A 21620-nucleotide genomic window follows, 5' to 3' on the forward strand; every position below is an offset into this window, starting at 1 on the left:
ACTAAGAATGGCCCAACTTGTCTAGAAACCAAGATTAAACTAGTTCGAAGATCAAGCCTCTAATGACATGTAATTAATACATGTTACTTTGCACATGATTAAACTAGTTGTGATATTTGACAACTCAGTTTTGGAGATAATTGAAAACTCCTTTGAAAGAAGATCAGATCATGAGCTAGCTTCTATATGATTTATTTCTTTTTAGACTAGAAACTTTAGAAACCATATGTATATAGTGTTCAGAATAATAAAGATGTGTTAGAAAGCTATCCTTTTGTTGCTATGTATAAAGCATGAACCATGCTTCGATTAGAATATTCTTTAATTCTTGATGACTATAATAGTAACTTTACTACCTTCTTAATTCCTTTTCCTTCTATACAGTAAATTATTACCTATTCCAATTTGTATTGACTTCTCTTTAATTATTTTTTTAACTTAATGACTATAACAGTACGTAGTTTTCCGTATATAGATAACTTTTATTAACTTAATTAGTATTTTCCGTATATAGATAATTAATTATTAGCTTTCGCAAAAATAAAAAATAAAAAATTATGTTAGGAAGCTTATTTTATTTATTTGGCAAGATTCTAAGGTAGGTCCAATCATTTTAATCCATGAAAGAACCATAACTTCCTTACAATTGCCACTTAATTTGCTGGGGCTAATTATATATCTAGGAGTCTTGAAAACAGCTTCTAGAAACAAATGTACAAAGAATATTTATGACAAAATAGAAAGAAGCACTGTACTGTTAAAGAAGAGATTTATTTATACAAATCAAGCAGCAGACAATCAAAACAAAATCGAGCATCCTAGAAACTCCTTGCTTGACAAGACATCAGCAACACAAATGGCTTAATTTCCTAACAAATGAATGATTAATTTTCACACAAGATAAAAGACAAGAGAGATCATCAAAGAGCATAATTAAATTCATGCAAGAGTCTCCGAGGCCTTGCATCCTTTTTCAAAAGCCACAGCTTACAGCATTAATTATAAAGAGAATCAGATTTCACTTCTATATACAGAGCAAGCAACGTCCCAGCATAGATCAAATCAAGCTTTCCTGATAGCAAAAAGCTCACCCAGATAGCAATCCATTTCTCTCCTATACATAAGCTGAAAACATACGTGAAATAATGCTTAGATGATTTCTCAAAGCACCCCCAACTCCCAGCAGGACCAGGCTTACCGAACAAAGAGCCATCATATATAGAGAGTTTCACTTGAGCTAGCCATTTAAAAGAGGATGGAGAACAATTATAAACGAGAAAGTATTCGAGGAATGCTTCATTTCCTTCTTTAGATCCTTATTATTCTTGTTAAATGAAGGATACATACGATCGCTCCTTCCCAATTAAACACCCTTAGCTTCTCCATCTTTCTCCCAATTGCTTCTGATAAATACAGTTTTAGTTTCTTTCATTAGGTAATTCGTTTACGTCATACCAGTACTTACTATCAGGAAGGAGGAAATAACAAGATACCAAAAAAAAAAAAAAAAAACAAGATAGTAAAAGCTGAGAGAATTAATAAATACCAATCAATTCAGGAATTAATTAAAAATTATAGTTTAGACCAAACTAAAATTAAAATTACAGAAAGTAGACAACATTGCTGGAAAATTCACTCACAAAACACGATAACTTTGGTTCGATATTTGGTATACTTCTAAAATCTTGTCATATCAAAAATATTAAAAAAAAATTATTTGAAACAAAAAAATTTATTGCAAAAAAAACAAAACAAATAATACCAAAATCTTCATGTTGCACATACCATGTTTTATGTTTTATATAATTAATGTGGTGCATGGAAGTGCTATAACATGACCATTGATCCCCACTCTACTCTATAGCTAGGTAGGTAGGTTCTACATACATAGGCCTATTTATATGTGACGGATTGGGGGGACTGCATGTGCTGAAATGTGAAAATTACAAGACTCCTTGATCCCGACAAATGCAGAAGACATGTGAGTCATTTACCTTCAGGAATTCTGTGCTTTCTCATCAAAGGTTGCTGCTAGCTACAGCTAGGGTGGTCCAGGATTTTCATTTCTTCATTGATTCCCAACTTACCAACAAAATGAAATTTATTTAAAGCTGTTGAGTCAGGGTGACCTAGGAACTTAAAATAGGCTGCATTTTTTTTATATATAAAAAAATTTGTCCGAGCTAGCTATCGAATATCAACAAGTCCGATGACAGCATTTTGAGTCTGGTCTCGGATAGTGGGGATTAAATATTTGATTATATGTGTATGTATATATTTCACAGGATTGAAATGCATGCCTGTTGACTTTAAGGAAACAGCTGATAAATTGAAAAAAAAAAAAAAATATATATATATATATATATATATATATATAATATATATATATATATATATATATATATATATATATTTACACGCAAAAACACAGCGGTCATTTCTTTTATGACATGCATGGGATCAATTCTCAACCTATAGCTATTGATTGCAATCTGATGAATTCCATGTTTTACGATCAAGATAAATTTTCCAAGTTATAAAAATTAGTGCTCCCCTCACAGCACCAAGGAGACATGTGAGGCTACAGACGGGGGGGCTCCTGTTGATTGAACCCCACTCTACTGCTTACCTAGAACCCTAAAACCACCTAACATGTGTATATATATAGGTATTTTGCCCACTGTAAATGTAATTGAAGTGTGTGTTCCGCATGTGCTTCAACGTGAACGGTAGGACTGCAATTCAGACCGCAGCATCGCTACCCTGGAACGGTATCGAAGTACAGTGCCTGTGGAACTTAAAAACTCTTTTAATTAGTGTCTATCGGAACTCGCTCAAGACCGCAATTATCATAACGTTAATATATATACGTATCACTTAATTTGATTCCCACTCCACTAAACGAGGAACAGAGCGGACAAATTAAAGGGAGGGAAAGACTTCAAAAAATGTTAATTGCGGAAGAAGTGCAACTAAATCTGTAATGCAAGAAAGGGTGCTTAAAAAAGTCTACATATGGAAATACAAATGAGAAGAAGAGAATTTTGCTAGAAAACCAGAAACCAGTGCGGTTCCACCCTATAATAACACATCAGTTTTAAAGTTGAAAAACAAAAGTAGAAAGACTTATAATAACCACCCTGTAGTCTGAATAGGGTCATGAGGCTTTTTGTTAGTGAAATCAGGGAAAGACCAAGATCATCCATGTATATAATAACTCTGAGGACATGTTCCACTTGCACCTAGCTTTCTTTCTGTAGTCTCCAAGATGAACTAAGTGTATCGGAGAATTCTTGAATGTAGAGAATTAACACGAAAAATGAGAAAAGCTAAGTTCACTGCTCAGAAAAGCTAGTTTCCTATACTACCGTATAACTATAAAATAATTGAGTTTAATATTATCCTAAATTCTTTAATGATGTGCCTCTAAGATTGAAGAGTAAGCTGACTCTGGGCCATGAAAATGTTGCATCCAGAAAGTGGACAAGGATATACAGAAAGGCTGGTTTCAGAAGTACAAAAAAATAATAATCAATCATTGAAATTTTATGGCGTCATGGATGATGTAAAATGTAAGGGCAACCTGTGAAAATGAGAGCAGAAAACCGACAAGGTCCCCATCTAGAGCTAGTTTAATGCAAGCACCGAGACTGCATATTAAAAACATTTGTTCAAACAATTGGTTTACTTTTATAATCGAATGTATTAATATATAAAAAATTAGATTTTAATTTGATCGGAAATCAAGCATATGCAGTGATTAGAACACTCCAACAAGATCCAGGCCAATTATTGACCAAATGCTTGGACCCCATGAACACAATTATCTTATAATTGTTAAGGGTAGAGACCAGGTTGCTATGTTTGCTTGTATATGTATTTTAAATTTGAACACTTAGATATTATTACTGAAAGAAAAAAATGAAAGAAATGTTTAAATCAATTCGTAACTAGCACTGTATATATCCAACACAAAAAGGAAAAAAAAAAAAAAAGATAAATAGAAATTTGAAGGGATAAAAAAAAAAAAAAAAGGAGAAGACTCCTTTCAACTTACATAGGAAACCGGTAACGTAAATTCTATTCACAATTAAAGGCATAATAATTCAAATTGAACGAAAGAGAATTTAAGCTATTTATACACTACTAAAATGAAGGTGATCGTCGACAAAAAACACCGATTAAATACTCTCTTACGGAACATTATGAAACCACCAATAGAATACCCCTATCTATATTTGTATCCTTTAAGAATTGAATCTCCTAAAATTAAACACCCTCCAAAATTATAATTTTGTATAAAAGATTATTTGATTTGTAAAATTATTAAAAAATAATATAAATTTATTCTAAAACTTCATCTAAATAGATATTAAGATGATTTTTTAGACACTTATTAGAGTTCTAATGACCAACTTATTAGAGTTTGAATCTCATTAATTTTATTTTTCTAATTAAATTTATAAAAATTAAATCCATGATAGCGGTGAATTTTATATAAATTCCAAGTTCAAAGAGCTTTTACTTAAAAAAAAACTTTTTATGAAAAATAATATCAAATAATTTTATTGAAATGGTTCTTTAACATGTTAGAGTCATCAATTTCACATTGAATAACTAGATATATAATATAATAGTAATATATAAACTTTTTTTTATTCATGATAAAGAATAATATGAAATTATTATTAGGATTTCACTTAATAATTTAAACTATGAGGTTGGGATAATTTGTTGATATGTTATCATAATCTTATTGATTAAATAATTATAAGTTCAAATCTCATCACCCGAAATAATTCTTTAACAATTTATAATACAAATTTGTTTTGATGTTGATAGAACAGGTTTGATTTAGATGAAAAACTTATATATATAGCTGAAAAATAAATTACCATAAATGAAGTGGGATTAGATAAAAAAAAGTTTGGTAAAAATATATGAAGTCAAATATGAAAAGATATATGTGTAACAACACAACAATAATACTGAACACCATTAGATTCACACATCAACATTTACCAACTTCAGAACAACAGATCTTACATGAATTTCTTACATGAGCATACGAATGAAACTAGGCCATCCACATTGGCCATTTGGTCTAATTTCACTTATGTTTAAGTACAGATGCATTAAATTTGAGCGCACTCATAAAACACCAGGATATACTGCACTAATTTAACAGAATCAAATCATACGCATTATTATGAAAAATCTAATTCAACATGGAATCACATGCGTTGTAGCACATAGAATGCTTGAATTTTGTCCTTGTAGGCTGATTCCATCTCCACAGAAATCTCTGAAAGTTTTACCTCTAAACGCTCGAACATTTCGTTAACAATGTCCCTTGCAAAGTGTTTGTTGAACATTCCTTCCATGGCAGCTCTTATATGGTTTACAAATTCATTCATATCAACGTGTACATCATCTGTTAGCCATGGCGATGGATTTGATTCTCCCATTGTCACAATATTGAAGCATTCATTATTTTCCACCACAGACACGAACTCTCCAGGAGAGGCAGCATATGTTGGCAAGTTGAAGGCATCGACTTGTTCTTCACTTATTAACCCCTGCAATAATTAATAAGAGTAATTAGGCAAATGGCCAAGTTGGATCAACTTTCTCTTCCATCGTATCAACTTGAATTTATGCACATCTACACCGAAAACTAAACAAATATCTTTCTTTTTTGAGATAAATCGGGAATTTATTAAAAACCAGGGGTACAAGAAGCAGCCCAGGTGAGACAGAAAAAAACAATGAATAGATCATTATATGGTTTTATGTGTTGCTACCCAATTTTTGACCCATGTTTTTTATATATTTTCAAAAAATCCAAAAATAGAGAAAAACAAAGAAAATCCAAAAAATATGTTTTTTAATATATTTTCGTCATTTTAGCATTTTCAACGTCGTCTAAAAAGAATTTAATTTTTCCAAGGATTTTCAAACGCGTTCGACTTTTCACGCGTCGTTTTTAAAATCATTGATTTTCCGTATTTGAGTCGACGTTGATATTGCTCGTTTTCAAAAAAATACAAAAAAACAAGAAAAATCAAATTTTACAAAAAAAGAAAATTAAGGGACCAATTTTGAGGCCGAAACAATATTTTTGCTTATGTATAGGGAATTTTGAATTATGGAAGAAGGGGCAACCTAAGAATTTTTTTTTCTTCACCCGAAACTAGCCGTTCCCCCTGGCCCAAGACCATTATTTAATCCCTCTCTTTCGGCTAAAAATTAGGAATTCAGCCCCCACCCAGGTTTTTTTTTTTCCTTGTTTCCAGCCGACCACATACGCTCCCCCTCACTATCTGCCCACTCTCCCTGACCCTATGCAAAACGAAGACAGCCCCTTTGTAATTAATTTTCTTCTCTTTCCCCTCATAAAAACCAGCCACACACTCTCCCCGGGCTAGGGGGCTCTGCCCCCCCGATCTGTCCTCCTTTCTCTCCTGAACCGGCCGGTCACTACTTCCTTCTCCTCCAATAAAAAACCCGAACAGCTCCCCTCAGCCACAGCCTCTCTCTGGGCGGACTCTCCCTCTGAAACCGAAAGTCTCAGCCACGACCTCACCAGTTCCTTCCTTCATCTCCCCTGCTCACGCCCCGAAGCCATCACCATTTTTCCCTATTTTTGCTCATTTTCAAAGCAACCACGGTGGCCTCCCTTCTCCTCCAACAAAAAGAAGGAACCGGCCAGCTTCCCCTTTCTTTGAAAACAAACTCCACCTCCCTCAGCTTTGGTTCTTCTCCTTTTCCAGCAGCCGCCAGCCCCTCCTTGGTTTTAATTTTTCCCAGCCGTCGGCCACAAACACAAGCCAAAACAGCTGCTCCCTACCCGGTCTTGATTTTCTTTCTTCAGAACCAGCCCCTTTCCCCTTCTTTTCTTCTCATTTTTCCCCGCCGCTCCTTCATCCCTCTCTTCCTCCGATCTGCCTCACAACAACCACGATCCAGCACCCCTCAACTCTCACTCGCGGCGTTTCCTCCTTTCACCGAACAGACCCGACGGCCTCAGTTCCAACTGAGCATCGGCTGCACGCCCAGATCAGTCCGCTGCTCCTTCGCCTCACAGTAGCTCTCGCCGGCCAGCCTTCCACAGCAGCACTCGATCTCCTCAGCACCGCCACCGATCTCCCCACAACTGAAGAACCCAGCAACGCCAACAGCGCCGCCCGATCTACGGACGACAGCAGCAGCGACCACAGCCGCGACCACCTTTACAACCACCAGATCGACAGCCAGCCGAGAAGAAGAAAGAAGACAGCGGTTCACAGATCTAAAAAAGAAAAAATCCGAGAATGGATCTGGACTAAAACAGACTTGCTGGTTGCGTTTTTTATTGTTTTTTTTTCAGGTCAACACCTGCGAGGAAAGGGCGAAGGGAAGGAGTCGATCTAGGCTACCCCTCGTTGCTGTTTTTTTTAGGCGGCGCGTGAACCCACGCGCCGCCAGTGACGGTGGCGCGTGGGGAGACGCGCCGCCGGTGCTCTGCTGTCCTTTGCCTTCACAGAAGTGGTTCCAGCACTGTTAAGGAATTTTTGAAATGGCTGTTTTGTAGTTTTAGAATTGTTTAATGTAATTTTTGCTTAATGTAATTTTTGTTAGTTTTGAGTTTTTGTACTTTGTAAATGATGTAAAAGAAAAGAAAAGAAAAGAAAAGAAAAAGAAAAAGAGAAAGTGATAATAAAAAAAAAAGAAAAAAAAGAAATGCTTGTGTGTGCTTGTATGTTTGTTTTTTATTTATTTATGTTATTGAATTAAAAATTAAAAAAGGATAAAAAAAGAATTATTTGTTAATTTAAATATGGTTAAATATCTCAAGGACAAATAAAATCAAGTTGTATTTTCCATGGAAATATGAGGACAAGTTTCTACATATATTCGGGGATTTAATAACTGATTTATTCAAGCCTAAGAATTTAATTAATATTTTAAATTTTCAAATCACATCAGAACACGAAGCAGCTTATCTCAGGTAGGGTGTGTTAGGGGTGCTAATACCTTCCCTAACCACAACCAGTCCCTTACCCATGATCTCTGACAAGACCAGTACATCAGGTTTCCTAGTAGCCCTCAATAAATTACTAGGTGGCGACTCCCACGAACGAATTCAAAGCAAACGCAACAAACGATGAAAAATCGCCAGCCGACGCCGCGCGCCAGGAAGGATTTTTTTTTGGGGTGCGACAGAATGGCGACTCCACTGGGGAAAGGTATTGTTTTCAACTTTATCGGACTAAGCTTTGTGTTTTGATGTGTTCAATTTTATTTTTTTCTTTTGTGCTTTGTTTTATTTATTTGTGTTTTATTCATGCATTGTATATAATTCTCTCATGCATCACAAGTTTTAATTTTTTTGAAAGCACACACAAGCTTTAGGTTAGGTGGGGGACTAGCAGCTTACCTTACGACTTGAGTCAAGGTTGAAGTTTGTGTAAACCCCAACTCTTTGTTGAGTGCTTAGACTGGTAATAGTTGGACACGTGCCAACCAATTACCTGCTGGGCCCCTATATTGCCTTTACGAGGGCAATCACTGGGACAACAAGAGACCCTTTTAGAGACCAAGTAGCAAACCTACCCTGTCTCACGTAAAATAAATAGAACTTGTCCTTAAGTTGTATGTGCTATCGTTGTTTGCATCTGGGCAAAATCACGATTCTTGTTCCATCATACAAGAGTTACGATTATATTGTCACCCCTCGAAGGGCGAGTTCGTCATATAGATTACATATTCATACATTTATCATGCATGTACCGGGTTGAAAAGTAGGTTCCCCCGCACAAGCTGTGCTGCACGTGATTGAAGAAAGATGATGAAAGTGAAGAAATGTGTCAGATAGAGGCTCATTATCAGATTAAGGTTGAGAGCATCGAAGGTGAAGTAGCTGGACTCAGATCTGCTCGAACAAGTGTTGAGCATCAAATGGAAAGAGAATGTCTGCATAGTCTTCTATAGGAACACTGCTTGTCCACGTTCAATTGAAGCTGCCTCTCCTTTTCAGTCATGAACAACAGCAACAATGCCTTCAGTCATCAACTAATGACAACTCTGGTTCTTGCTTTGTTGCACTCTTAAGTGTTCATTGCCTCCACATCATCTAATGGAACCAAATGACTACTAGCCTCTTGTACATGGTGCATTAGTCTTCTTTGAAGCTACCCCAATTATGAGCTCAATTCCATTTCAGCAGCACAAGATGTTGGTCTGAAAAACCATGATTAGACACTGAACTTCTACGTGGCAGAGCTCTCTCTACAAAAATCCATTTATGGCTCTGCAAATTGGGAATGCAAGAGGGGATTTATAAGTTGCATATGCTACAAATGTTTCTCTCATCAGTTTCAGCACGAAGATGTCTTAGTAGGTTGAAGAGCCAGACCTGGTCTGGAAAATATGAGCAGACTTCAAACTTCAACGTAGCAGAGCTCTCTCGGCAGGAATCTGTTTGTGGATCCGCAAGTGGGAAATCCAAGAAGGAATACAGTAGTTTCAGATCATCTATGATTTCTCTCCAACAATGTCAGTATTAAAACACAAAAGTAGAGAGAAGAGACATGCCTAGACTAACAAACATGAAGAATACTGAAACTTCAACAGAGCAGGACTTCCTCTATTGGTGCTTGTTTGCTGCACCGTTTGAGAGGAATCAAAGAAGAAATAGAGGAGATTCATGTCCATCATTTTCTCCCATAAAAGAGATAAGACATGATTCCACACGTCGGTAGTGGCGATACTACAAGTTTCTGGGCGCTGCCAAGATTACCAAGCTGTTGGAAAGTTTTCTAAACAATCCTCAACCAACCACAACAACATTGGAAGATTGACATGATGTTGTGAAGATCATCGAAAGAATTGAGCGAGCTATGAAGAAGTGAAGGATTGAAGGTTGTTATGGATTCTAGAACCGTGAAGAGAGTTGAATCAGAAGATGACTCTCGATTGAGAAACCTCAATTATTTTGCCTAGTCAAGTCTCGCTCAAGCATCAATTGCTCAAATGTCTTTGCCAAGATTGACATTCCTCTGCCACTTATGTTTGTCGGCCAGTATCTGCCAGATTCCAGAATTTTTACCTGACTCCGACAAATCCCATGCAACCACCAATTTCTAGTTGGTATAATCCAAATAAGAGATGTGATGTCATGGTGCGGTCCTCAACCATTTCAAGTGAACAGTTTCAAGAATTGCAAGAATTGAGTCTGAAAGTTGGTGAGCAAGAGACAAGTGGAGTCAGTGAAGGAGGGTGTCATTGGCTATATTGTCCCCCGAACATCTTCAGAATGACATGTTGATCGAAAGTGCTTGGCAAAACGCAAATATTGCCAGAAAAGCTGATTCAAGAATGGTGATGAACAATCAATCATATTGTTTTGGAATTCTGCATTTTGTTTTGGGATCACATCTCATCCTTCAACGAAACATGCCTTGCTTGTTTCTTTTTGTTGTTTTGAAATCAATAGATGTTTAACGTTTTATTCTGACAAAATATTTTGATCAAACTCCAACATGCGATAAAGGTTAATCAATCTGGAAGATTAAAAGTGTTTTGATTACAGAAATGACTCGATGTTTGAAAATGACATGAGGTGACTAAACAATTTTGAACTCATACCTCTTGAAACTGAACCACACATCATATAGCTAAGTTTTAACAGTATGCATAATGACATGTAGTGGATTCGGTAGTTATGGACTCGTGAATCATGATTCTTACAAGTCCCAATCATTACATTGGATGAGATCAAAATTTATCGGTTCTAACCGACGTTGCTTGAAATGAGAAAAGGCCATCTTTGATATTCCCTTCACTTTCTAAAGATTATATCCCTTGTAGTCCCATTTTGAGCTGGATAAAATATCTTTTCATGAAAACCCTGACTAGGATCACACCCCACACTAGGGGCAAATGATAGATATGTTGGAGACATTGATATGATTAATGGATAAAGGGGAAGGCTTAGAACAAAAGTCCAATGATTGAGAGAGAGCTAAAAGTAAACACATAGACTGGGGGCATATAAGGAAGTTTTGAGGAAGGCTATGAAAAAAAAGAGAACGAAAAAAAAAGGGGAAGTTGAAATTACCTTCACTTAAATACAAGTCAAAGGTAAAGGAAGGAGAACGCCTATCAAGTCTATGAAGAGCAAAAGAAATTTCAATCAAGGAAAGGCACAACAAAAGTCAATACCAGAAAAAAAGACTAAGCTATAAACGTGACTTTTGGTGTCCATTATAAAGCCTCTGATGTTATCAGATGATTAAGGTTGGTTATTCATCAAGGAAATGTGGATTTGCATTATGACTTATGTTAAGAAAAGTCTAAACTTTGAGGTTAACAAGGTTATATGTCGTTTCCTCTACAAAGACAACAATAGAAAAGAGTTGATGAATAGTTGATGTTGATCCTAGGTCTTTGAAACCCTCAAACACCTTTTGAGCCTGTGAAATTCCTTTCTTTCATAGCCATGAACCATAGCCTGCATTACGTGCTTTTAAAAGCCCTTTTTAATCAAGCAAGAAATTTGAACCGATAAATGGCGCTCTCAAAACTTAAAGAGCTTTTCCATAAAGGTCGTGACTTCATGAATTAAGCTACTGGTTATTATGCATGCTGATAAAATAAATGCTAAGAAAAGAAACAACTTTTCTTGATAAAGCCTCAGCATCTTGTTTTTGAAATTCATAAAAATGTCACCTCATCACAAACCATCAAATGATATATCCAATATCAAGGATTCAAATTGATACAAAGAACCATGGAAAAAGCCATTTTTATCCTACAACGGGTCGATTTCTGTTTTCAAAATACAAGACAATCAAAGGACTGTGTATTTCGAATAACGTGTGTTGGGTCTTTGATCAAAAAGCTTGATTTTCAAAAGATTTCCAAAAAAGGACATCTCTGATTTCATTTCAACAAACTAGACTTTGAATAGACATGATCTTTGAAATATGAGAGTTGATTCCAGAACAAGGAAGATTATCAAACACAGAAGAACATTGATTGAGTATGCAAAATCGTTGATAGAAATGACATTGAAGTCCTCGACACTCCTTGAAAAGTTGAGCAGCTGGGGGCAATACAGTGGACCTTAAGAAGGAAAACAAACAGTATCCAGATCAACTGGGGGCAAAGAAAGAATCACATGATGAGTCATCAAAGTCCATCCAAGTCATTCCTGGCATTCACAAAAGCCATTTGGTTGTAAACAGAAGAATGAGCATGTTCAGATCAACTAGGGGCAATGTTGTTCAAAGACAATCCATGATTTAGTGAACTTCAGCAGCAATTGATGAGCAACACTGCACTTGAAGGATATTTTCATATCTTCATCTTGGGTCACCCTCTGAAACATGGCTATGACTCCTGACAGATGTTATCGGGTGAGTGCATTTGAATGAACATCGAACATATGCACACCACCAAGACTGACTGTGGAACAATGCTGCACTTGAAGGACAATCTCATATTGTCATCCTTTGAAACATGGTTATCGACAGACGTTACCACGCAACTGCATTGAATGAATGTCAGAAAGGCACCCACCCCGAAGACTGACTGTGTGGGACAATTTGTTTTAAGCCAGATGAGCACTTCACCGCATGAGTATGGGTGATAGAAGTAGCATCATTAATGAGGCCGAGGCATTTCTTTTCACAATCTGATTAGAAGAGTTGAAAGGAGTCCATGAGAAGAGCACTGAGCATACAACCATGAGCCTTTGTACTGCAAGCTATGAGATGCATGATTGGATGACTGAATGAGTTCCAAGAAGGCTGATGATAACATGTACTTGAAGAGTATTGTTTCAAATAGAGGCAAGTTCATGACTGATTAACAATTTTGATGGGTATTGACATGATGCACACAATCAATCAGAGGATAATTCTCAGAAGAAGCCAGAAGAAAATCCTTCATGATGAATCAAGCAATACCACACTTGGGGGCAGGGTCAAGCTTGATGAACGATGCAAGCAGTAATTGTCGAAGACAGCCCGGGTTGGGCACTACATTTACAGCTGAGTGGATGGCTTGCACATGAATGAGCCAATGCATCGAAAGAGCAAGGAAAGCTTTGGAATGAAAACAAAGGCACCCTATGACGATGGAGCATCAAAGAGGGGGGGACCTATATTTCAAATCAGGTAAGGATGCATGCATATCATCTAACCTAAAAAAAAAAAATTTTTGCACATATTTTTGAATTGTTACAGGAAAATCCTTAAGGAGGTCCAGCAAGATGGTGGAAAAAGAAAGAAGCATGGTGGTGATGATAATAAAGAATCGGTTTTGATCATGGAATAAAAGGACGATGGGATGAACCCTACCATTAGGAAAATCCCAAAGAAATGAAAAGATCAACCTTGCAATCAGGAAGCCTCGAGTTTTCAACCCTTGCAGTCAGGAAACACCGAGTTTTCAAATCCTATGATCGGGACTTATCAGGAAGCACCAAGTTTTCCAGCCCTTCTTCTGTCATCCCCTCAGGACTTCGCCAGGTAAGTCCTATTTTTCACACTTGTCATATCACATTTTTTCCATCTGGGTAGGTCGCCCATCATAATAAGACCGTTCATCATATTTTTTCCATCCGGGTAGGTCACCCATGACAATGAGACCGCAATTTTCCACATTTTTTCCATCTGGGTAGGTCACCCATTACAATGAGACCGCATTTCATATTCTTTCTATTTGGGTAGGTCGCCCATCACAACGAGACCACTTCATCATATTTTTTCCATCTGGGTAGGTCACCCATTACAATGAGACCACACTTCATATTTTTTCCATTTTTTTGGGTAGGTCGCCCATTACAATGAGACCACACCTCACATTCTTTCTATCTGGGTAGGTCACCCATTACAATGAGACCACACTTCATATTTTTTCCACGTGGGTAGGTCACCCATTACAATGAGACCGCACTTCACAGCATTTTTTTAGGGTTCGTCACCCGTACAATGAGACCAGCATCTTTCTAGGGTTCGTCACCAGTACAATGAGACCACCATTTTTCTAGGGTTCGTCACCCGTACAATGAGACCACCATTTTTTCTAGGGTTCGTCACCCGTACAATGAGACCAGCATTTTTCTAGGGTTCGTCACCCGTACAATGAGACCAGCACTTGTCTAGGGTTCGTCACCCGTACAATGAGACCAGCAGCACCAGGGTTCGTCACCCGTACAATGAGACCAGCACTTGTCTAGGGTTCGTCACCCGTACAATGAGACCAGCAGCACCAGGGTTCGTCACCCGTACAATGAGACCAGCTTTTTTCTAGGGTTAGTCACCCGTACAATGAGACCATTTTTTACACATTCTTTTGTTTTGGTTAAATGAGGTCGCCAGATGGGATCTCATGTAACTTTGGTTAAAGGGAATCGCCAGATGGGATTTCAAGTTAACCGAGTTACACAGTTTAGTTCCAGTTGAATGAGGTCGCCAGATGGGATCTCATGTAGCTTTGGTTAAAGGGAATCGCCAGATGGGATTTCAGGTTAACCGAGTTACGCAATATTTTCGTTCCAGTTGAATGAGGTCGCCAGATGGGATCTCAGGTAAACCCAATGTGTGGGCAGGTCGCCTGTGAAAATAGACTATTGGGAGAGTGTGGGTCGGTCGCCCGTGAAAATAGACTAGGGTGAGTATGTGTGGGCAGGTCGCCCAAGATAATGAAATCATTTTCCTTTTGTTTTCTTTACAAAGCTTACTATGCAAAATTTTGAGGATTTTCGCTTCGTAAGCATTGTAAAGAGGGGGCATCTGTTGCTACCCAATTTTTGACCCATGTTTTTTATATATTTTCAAAAAATCCAAAAATAGAGAAAAACAAAGAAAATCCAAAAAATATGTTTTTTAATATATTTTCGTCATTTTAGCATTTTCAACGTCGTCTAAAAAGAATTTAATTTTTCCAAGGATTTTCAAACGCGTTCGACTTTTCACGCGTCGTTTTTAAAATCATTGATTTTCCGTATTTGAGTCGACGTTGATATTGCTCGTTTTCAAAAAAAATACAAAAAAACAAGAAAAATCAAATTTTACAAAAAAAGAAAATTAAGGGACCAATTTTGAGGCCGAAACAATATTTTTGCTTATGTATAGGGAATTTTGAATTATGGAAGAAGGGGCAACCTAAGAATTTTTTTTTTCTTCACCCGAAACTAGCCGTTCCCCCTGGCCCAAGACCATTATTTAATCCCTCTCTTTCGGCTAAAAATTAGGAATTCAGCCCCCACCCAGGTTTTTTTTTTTTCCTTGTTTCCAGCCGACCACATACGCTCCCCTCACTATCTGCCCACTCTCCCTGACCCTATGCAAAACGAAGACAGCCCCTTTGTAATTAATTTTCTTCTCTTTCCCCTCATAAAAACCAGCCACACACTCTCCCCGGGCTAGGGGGCTCTGCCCCCCCGATCTGTCCTCCTTTCTCTCCTGAACCGGCCGGTCACTACTTCCTTCTCCTCCAATAAAAAACCCGAACAGCTCCCCTCAGCCACAGCCTCTCTCTGGGCGGACTCTCCCTCTGAAACCGAAAGTCTCAGCCACGACCTCACCAGTTCCTTCCTTCATCTCCCCTGCTCACGCCCCGAAGCCATCACCATTTTTCCCTATTTTTGCTCATTTTCAAAGCAACCACGGTGGCCTCCCTTCTCCTCCAACAAAAAGAAGGAACCGGCCAGCTTCCCCTTTCTTTGAAAACAAACTCCACCTCCCTCAGCTTTGGTTCTTCTCCTTTTCCAGCAGCCGCCAGCCCCTCCTTGGTTTTAATTTTTCCCAGCCGTCGGCCACAAACACAAGCCAAAACAGCTGCTCCCTACCCGGTCTTGATTTTCTTTCTTCAGAACCAGCCCCTTTCCCCTTCTTTTCTTCTCATTTTTCCCCGCCGCTCCTTCATCCCTCTCTTCCTCCGATCTGCCTCACAACAACCACGATCCAGCACCCCTCAACTCTCACTCGCGGCGTTTCCTCCTTTCACCGAACAGACCCGACGGCCTCAGTTCCAACTGAGCATCGGCTGCACGCCCAGATCAGTCCGCTGCTCCTTCGCCTCACAGTAGCTCTCGCCGGCCAGCCTTCCACAGCAGCACTCGATCTCCTCAGCACCGCCACCGATCTCCCCACAACTGAAGAACCCAGCAACGCCAACAGCGCCGCCCGATCTACGGACGACAGCAGCAGCGACCACAGCCGCGACCACCTTTACAACCACCAGATCGACAGCCAGCCGAGAAGAAGAAAGAAGACAGCGGTTCACAGATCTAAAAAAGAAAAAATCCGAGAATGGATCTGGACTAAAACAGACTTGCTGGTTGCGTTTTTTATTGTTTTTTTTTTCAGGTCAACACCTGCGAGGAAAGGGCGAAGGGAAGGAGTCGATCTAGGCTACCCCTCGTTGCTGTTTTTTTTAGGCGGCGCGTGAACCCACGCGCCGCCAGTGACGGTGGCGCGTGGGGAGACGCGCCGCCGGTGCTCTGCTGTCCTTTGCCTTCACAGAAGTGGTTCCAGCACTGTTAAGGAATTTTTGAAATGGCTGTTTTGTAGTTTTAGAATTTGTTTAATGTAATTTTTGCTTAATGTAATTTTTTGTTAGTTTTGAGTTTTTGTACTTTGTAAATGATGTAAAAGAAAAGAAAAGAAAAGAAAAGAAAAAGAAAAAGAGAAAGTGATAATAAAAAAAAAAAAAAAAAAGAAATGCTTGTGTGTGCTTGTATGTTTGTTTTTTTATTTATTTATGTTATTGAATTAAAAATTAAAAAAGGATAAAAAAAGAATTATTTGTTAATTTAAATATGGTTAAATATCTCAAGGACAAATAAAATCAAGTTGTATTTTCCATGGAAATATGAGGACAAGTTTCTACATATATTCGGGGATTTAATAACTGATTTATTCAAGCCTAAGAATTTAATTAATATTTTAAATTTTCAAATCACATCAGAACACGAAGCAGCTTATCTCAGGTAGGGTGTGTTAGGGGTGCTAATACCTTCCCTAACCACAACCAGTCCCTTACCCATGATCTCTGACAAGACCAGTACATCAGGTTTCCTAGTAGCCCTCAATAAATTACTAGGTGGCGACTCCCACGAACGAATTCAAAGCAAACGCAACAAACGATGAAAAATCGCCAGCCGACGCCGCGCGCCAGGAAGGATTTTTTTTTGGGGTGCGACATTATGCATAACGTGATTTGCTTATCATTCATTATTGCTTCGACTTTTCAGATTTTTTTTTTATGAATGAAAAAAACGTAAGCCTGGATCATTAATTATGTACTGTTTAGGTTCTATTTGCATCTGTTTAGTTTTTTTCCTTTTATGAGTCTTTTCTTTCTCTGTAAGACCAGGTTCATTGGTCTTACAGAGAATATAAAAGAATAGTAATGAGAAACAATGAACCACCTACCTTTGAATTAAAATAGTTTTCTGAAATAGTATATATATATAAAAACAAATTAAAAGCCTTAAAGGCTTAGTAAAGGGAGCTTGAATCACTTCGGTTCAAAGTGAGTTATAAGGAGGAATATTAGAACCATCAACCTCATATTAAATAAATATAAAATAACTTAAAAAATTGATAATAAAGCACCCATCTTTTTAGCCTTTTGAATAAAAATTAAACTCAACGATTAAATTTAATATATTTTAATGCAAGTTTGGTTGATGGAAGAAAATAAAACAAGAGGTAATTGAATTGACTTACTCTTTTTGCAATATCAAGGAGGATGGATGCCATGCAATTGTACATCATGCCATTTGCAAGCTCAGAATATTCCATCCCATCTGGGATACTATGCGTGACAATCACAATGATCCCTCCTGGCACAATCTCTCGAGCTCTAGCATTCAAGAAGTTACTCAGGTCATTAGCCCATTGTACTGCATATGCTCTTCGTACTTCTTCGGCGGCGCTGGCATGGTGAATCCTCCCTTTGTTCCATGCAGGAGAGTTCTTGTCTTCTAAACCCTCCGGCACCTTAGAGAGCCAGTGGAGTGAATAAGAGGAATACACGACATGGAGGGAGGAATCAGGGAATAATCGTCCGTAAAAAGAACCCGGCACACCGGCTGCGAAGTACTCTCTTTTGGGCGGTATAGACTTGAAGAGGGTATTGAAATCATTTGCTGGTTGATCATTGAAAAACACTTGGAATTCGGGCATTGGAGAAGTAGGGAGGTGGGTTTGGCACTTCACCTTAATTACATCTATGATATTTTGCATAGCATCGAAGGTATTCGGACCAACAGCACATCCTAAATCGGCAAGTCGAATTGTTTTTGAAGAGGACAACAGGGATTTTACATCTAGCTTCTGGGCAATCGCTTCATCAATCATGTCTTTTGCAACATTTGCGGCTATTTTCTGTCAAAACAAGGCGTTCACTTTGCTCATAAAAAAAAAAAAAAACAAAATTATCTCAATTAAAGAAATACATCATCGTGAGATGTTGTGATAACGGTCGTCTCAACATCTTAATGACTATGTTTATCGAATCAGTTGCTAATATTTTGGTCAAATGTAAAATAAACGAGAGATTATAAATATGTAAATTTCTGCAAGACAATGAATTGTCACTAGCTCTACTAAACTCTCTCTCTCTCTCTCTCTTTCTCTCTCTCTCAAAATTATCAAATTCAAACCTCTCCTTATCGGTCACCCTTCTTAGATGGAAAAAAAAAAACGAGAGATTATAAATATATAATTAATTTCGCATGTAGTTTTCTGAGTATCGACAATACCGACAATGACGTTTAGAGCCGTAGATATATATCTGGTCCAGTAGTTGATTAATGAAGATCTCGGGTCCATGATTAATTGTCGTTTTTGTTGTCAATTTGCATCTATCATTTTTTTTTATCATTTTATTTCTTTGAAAAAACAAGTGTCGCCCTTCAATTAAACTTATCAAGTTATATATATATATATATATATCCCCTTAATTCCTCTTCCAATATTTTTTTTTTGAATTAATAAAAATAATCGAAACTCTGAATTAAATGGTTTGAGCATTCGGGAGTTCAGCCATATTATTCTATTCTTTTAATTGAATATTTAAGAAACTGCTTTCCAAGAAATTTTATTTATTAATGTTGTTAATTAGAACTTATATTATTAACAACTGGGTGTCATCTAATTGATTTTTAAAGTAGAATCGCATCTATCAAAATAAAAAATAAAAAGAAATGACAAGACAGGAACCTGAGTTTTCTAATTTTATTTTTTTTCCGATCACGAAAATGTTTATGCTTTAGTTTGAAAACAGCATTGTAAAATGCGAAAAACTAAATATAAAAAGAAAAGGTTAGCTATAAGTTGCTGCACAGTTAAGCTCATTTACCATGTTAGGTGTAATTTCTTCTTCCCGTCCGATCATAAACAACTTTTTTTTTTTTTTGGAAAATCAAATCATAAACAACTTTAAATTTTCTATAAAAAAAAAAAAAGGAAAAAGAAGAGAGGAGGAAAAAAAAAAAACAAACAATAAAAGGTTGCCGGAGCTGGGGAATGATTCCTCTATAATTTCCACTACACAGATGGGTTCAACTCTCGAACCCGAGAGGAGGGGATGGTATTTATATCGGTATAGCAGGCTTTAATTTTGCAACTAAAATAAATCAAAGCATTAGTTAAGCTCCAAATCACGAGCATTACCCCTCCGGCCTCCACGCATATTGTGGTGAAAGATTTTATTGCCTCTTTTTTAACAGAAACATGAGACCACATGAGTTGAGATGAGCCAAAGTCAACTCACGTATATCAAAGGCATACAACCTGTACGAATCTAGACTGGGTTAGTTAATTTGCTATAGATCTATATACCGGCTCAAAATTTGTTATCTGTGTTTTATTTCTATATATATGTGTGTGTGCCTTTTGAAAGAAGGTCAAGGGCAGAAAGAGAGAAGAAAAATTAGGGTTTCCTCCATGTAAGTCCAACTAGAGATACGAGGGACCATATCAGTATTTTCGTAAAATATTTATTTTTCTTATTCTTCCTCAAGTTGTTTCATTTGAGTTGGAATGAGAATCTCTTGCAAAATGACTAGCTAGGGCACCAAACGTTCGACAACTGACAGTCATGCTGTAATTGAAGCCATATAATGCAGCCCATGAGGCGGCAGTTTTTGGGAGAGCCACAAATTTATGAGTGTAGAGAAGTTAACCTTGAATGTCTTAAGACTAAATGCTTCTTAATATTACTGATCAAAATTCAAAAAAAAAATAAAATAAAATGTAGCATATTCCTTTAGTTTTTGTATTTTTTAAGCAACCTGTTTAATTTTCGAATCTGTATATATTTCATAATTACAAAAAGAGCCGTCTCTTCTTATACTATAGAAGTATCCCAATACATCCACCGGTAATTACTGAAACACCAAAAGCCGGAGTGCTCTTCGGACAAATTCAATCACATTAACCCAACTAGCTACTTATTCCACTGATTAAATTAGATTCCAGAAGATGAAGATATGCAAGAGATTATATTTTTTTTAAGGAAAAAAAAAGCTGAGAGACTGTAAGATTAGGCTTTCAGTATCCGTGCATGTCGATGATTAATTATGGATGATCACCGATTGTCTATGGAGAAGTTAAAGAAGTAAACCTGAAAAAACGAGTGGTTGTAGTAGCTGTCAGTGCCTAATCCACCGCTCACCGGGACGGGGCCAGCCGCATCGTTCTTCAGGATTGAATCATTCACCAATGTTGCCATGTCTCAGATTGTCGGTTGTGTTGTGTGTGTTTTATAAACGATGGGGCAATTAAGTTTTGGTTATAGCGATGCCCTTTGGCATCTCATTTGCCTTTATATAGCACAGAGGAGGTAAACATGCACGTAGAGTGGTACCACAATTAATTGATGAGCGAACATGTTTTTATGATTAATAATTAGTTAAATTTATATATAAATCCAGGGTTCATTGTTACAGAAAGAGACATATATAGGGGTAGCTAGCTAGGGTTAATCTCAATTAATTCAGCTCTTTTTTGGAGCTTGATTATTTTTGTATTTTAAATTTATTTATGAAAAAATTTAAATTTTTAAATTTTTTATTTTAAATTAAAATTTTTATTATTTTCATATCGTTTTGATATATTGATATAAAAAATAAATCTTAAAAAATTAAAAAAAAAATTATTTATATACATTTATAAATAAAAAATATTTTAAAAAATAATTACCATTATAATACCAAACATGTTATTAATTAAAATTTAAATAGATAGTAATGAAATTAAGAAAAAGAATATATATGTACAGTAGAATGTAATTAAGGATCATACTTAATAATAACCCGTTTTCATCCCAAAAAAATAAATGAGCAGATCCAGAATAGCTAGAAAAGCTTCAAGGACTTATTAACACTATAAAGGGGCAGATCCAGAATAATCCCTGCAGTCTTTTACTTTTTATTATCGAATATCAACAAATATAATTTAATTAATTAATTCTTCATAAATAATGCAAAGATTCTGAAGAAGTTTCAACCGCATAAGAAGAACACAAGATTAACATCACCAGCTAGTCTTTTCCATCGTATATTAAGTCAAATTTCACTTGTATTTATTAATTCCGCAACTTGGAGAGCGTGATAC

General features: G+C 37.0%; 1 protein-coding gene across 1 annotated transcript; it reads right to left on the reverse strand.

The window, feature by feature from the left end:
• Nucleotides 1-4967: 4967 nt before the first annotated feature.
• LOC118054371 (probable S-adenosylmethionine-dependent methyltransferase At5g37970) lies at nucleotides 4968-20840 on the reverse strand. The gene is made up of 3 exons (XM_035065931.2): nucleotides 20629-20840; nucleotides 17727-18386; nucleotides 4968-5579 (listed from the first exon to the last, which is right to left on the reverse strand). Exons 1-3 carry the CDS (start codon nucleotides 20734-20736, stop codon nucleotides 5235-5237), a joined length of 1113 nt encoding a protein of 370 aa, XP_034921822.1. The 5' UTR covers nucleotides 20737-20840; the 3' UTR covers nucleotides 4968-5234.
• Between the last annotated feature and the right edge of the window lie 780 nt (nucleotides 20841-21620).

The sequence above is a fragment of the Populus alba genome, chromosome 8, assembly GCF_005239225.2.
Source record: "Populus alba chromosome 8, ASM523922v2, whole genome shotgun sequence".
Lineage (NCBI taxonomy): Eukaryota > Viridiplantae > Streptophyta > Magnoliopsida > Malpighiales > Salicaceae > Populus > Populus alba.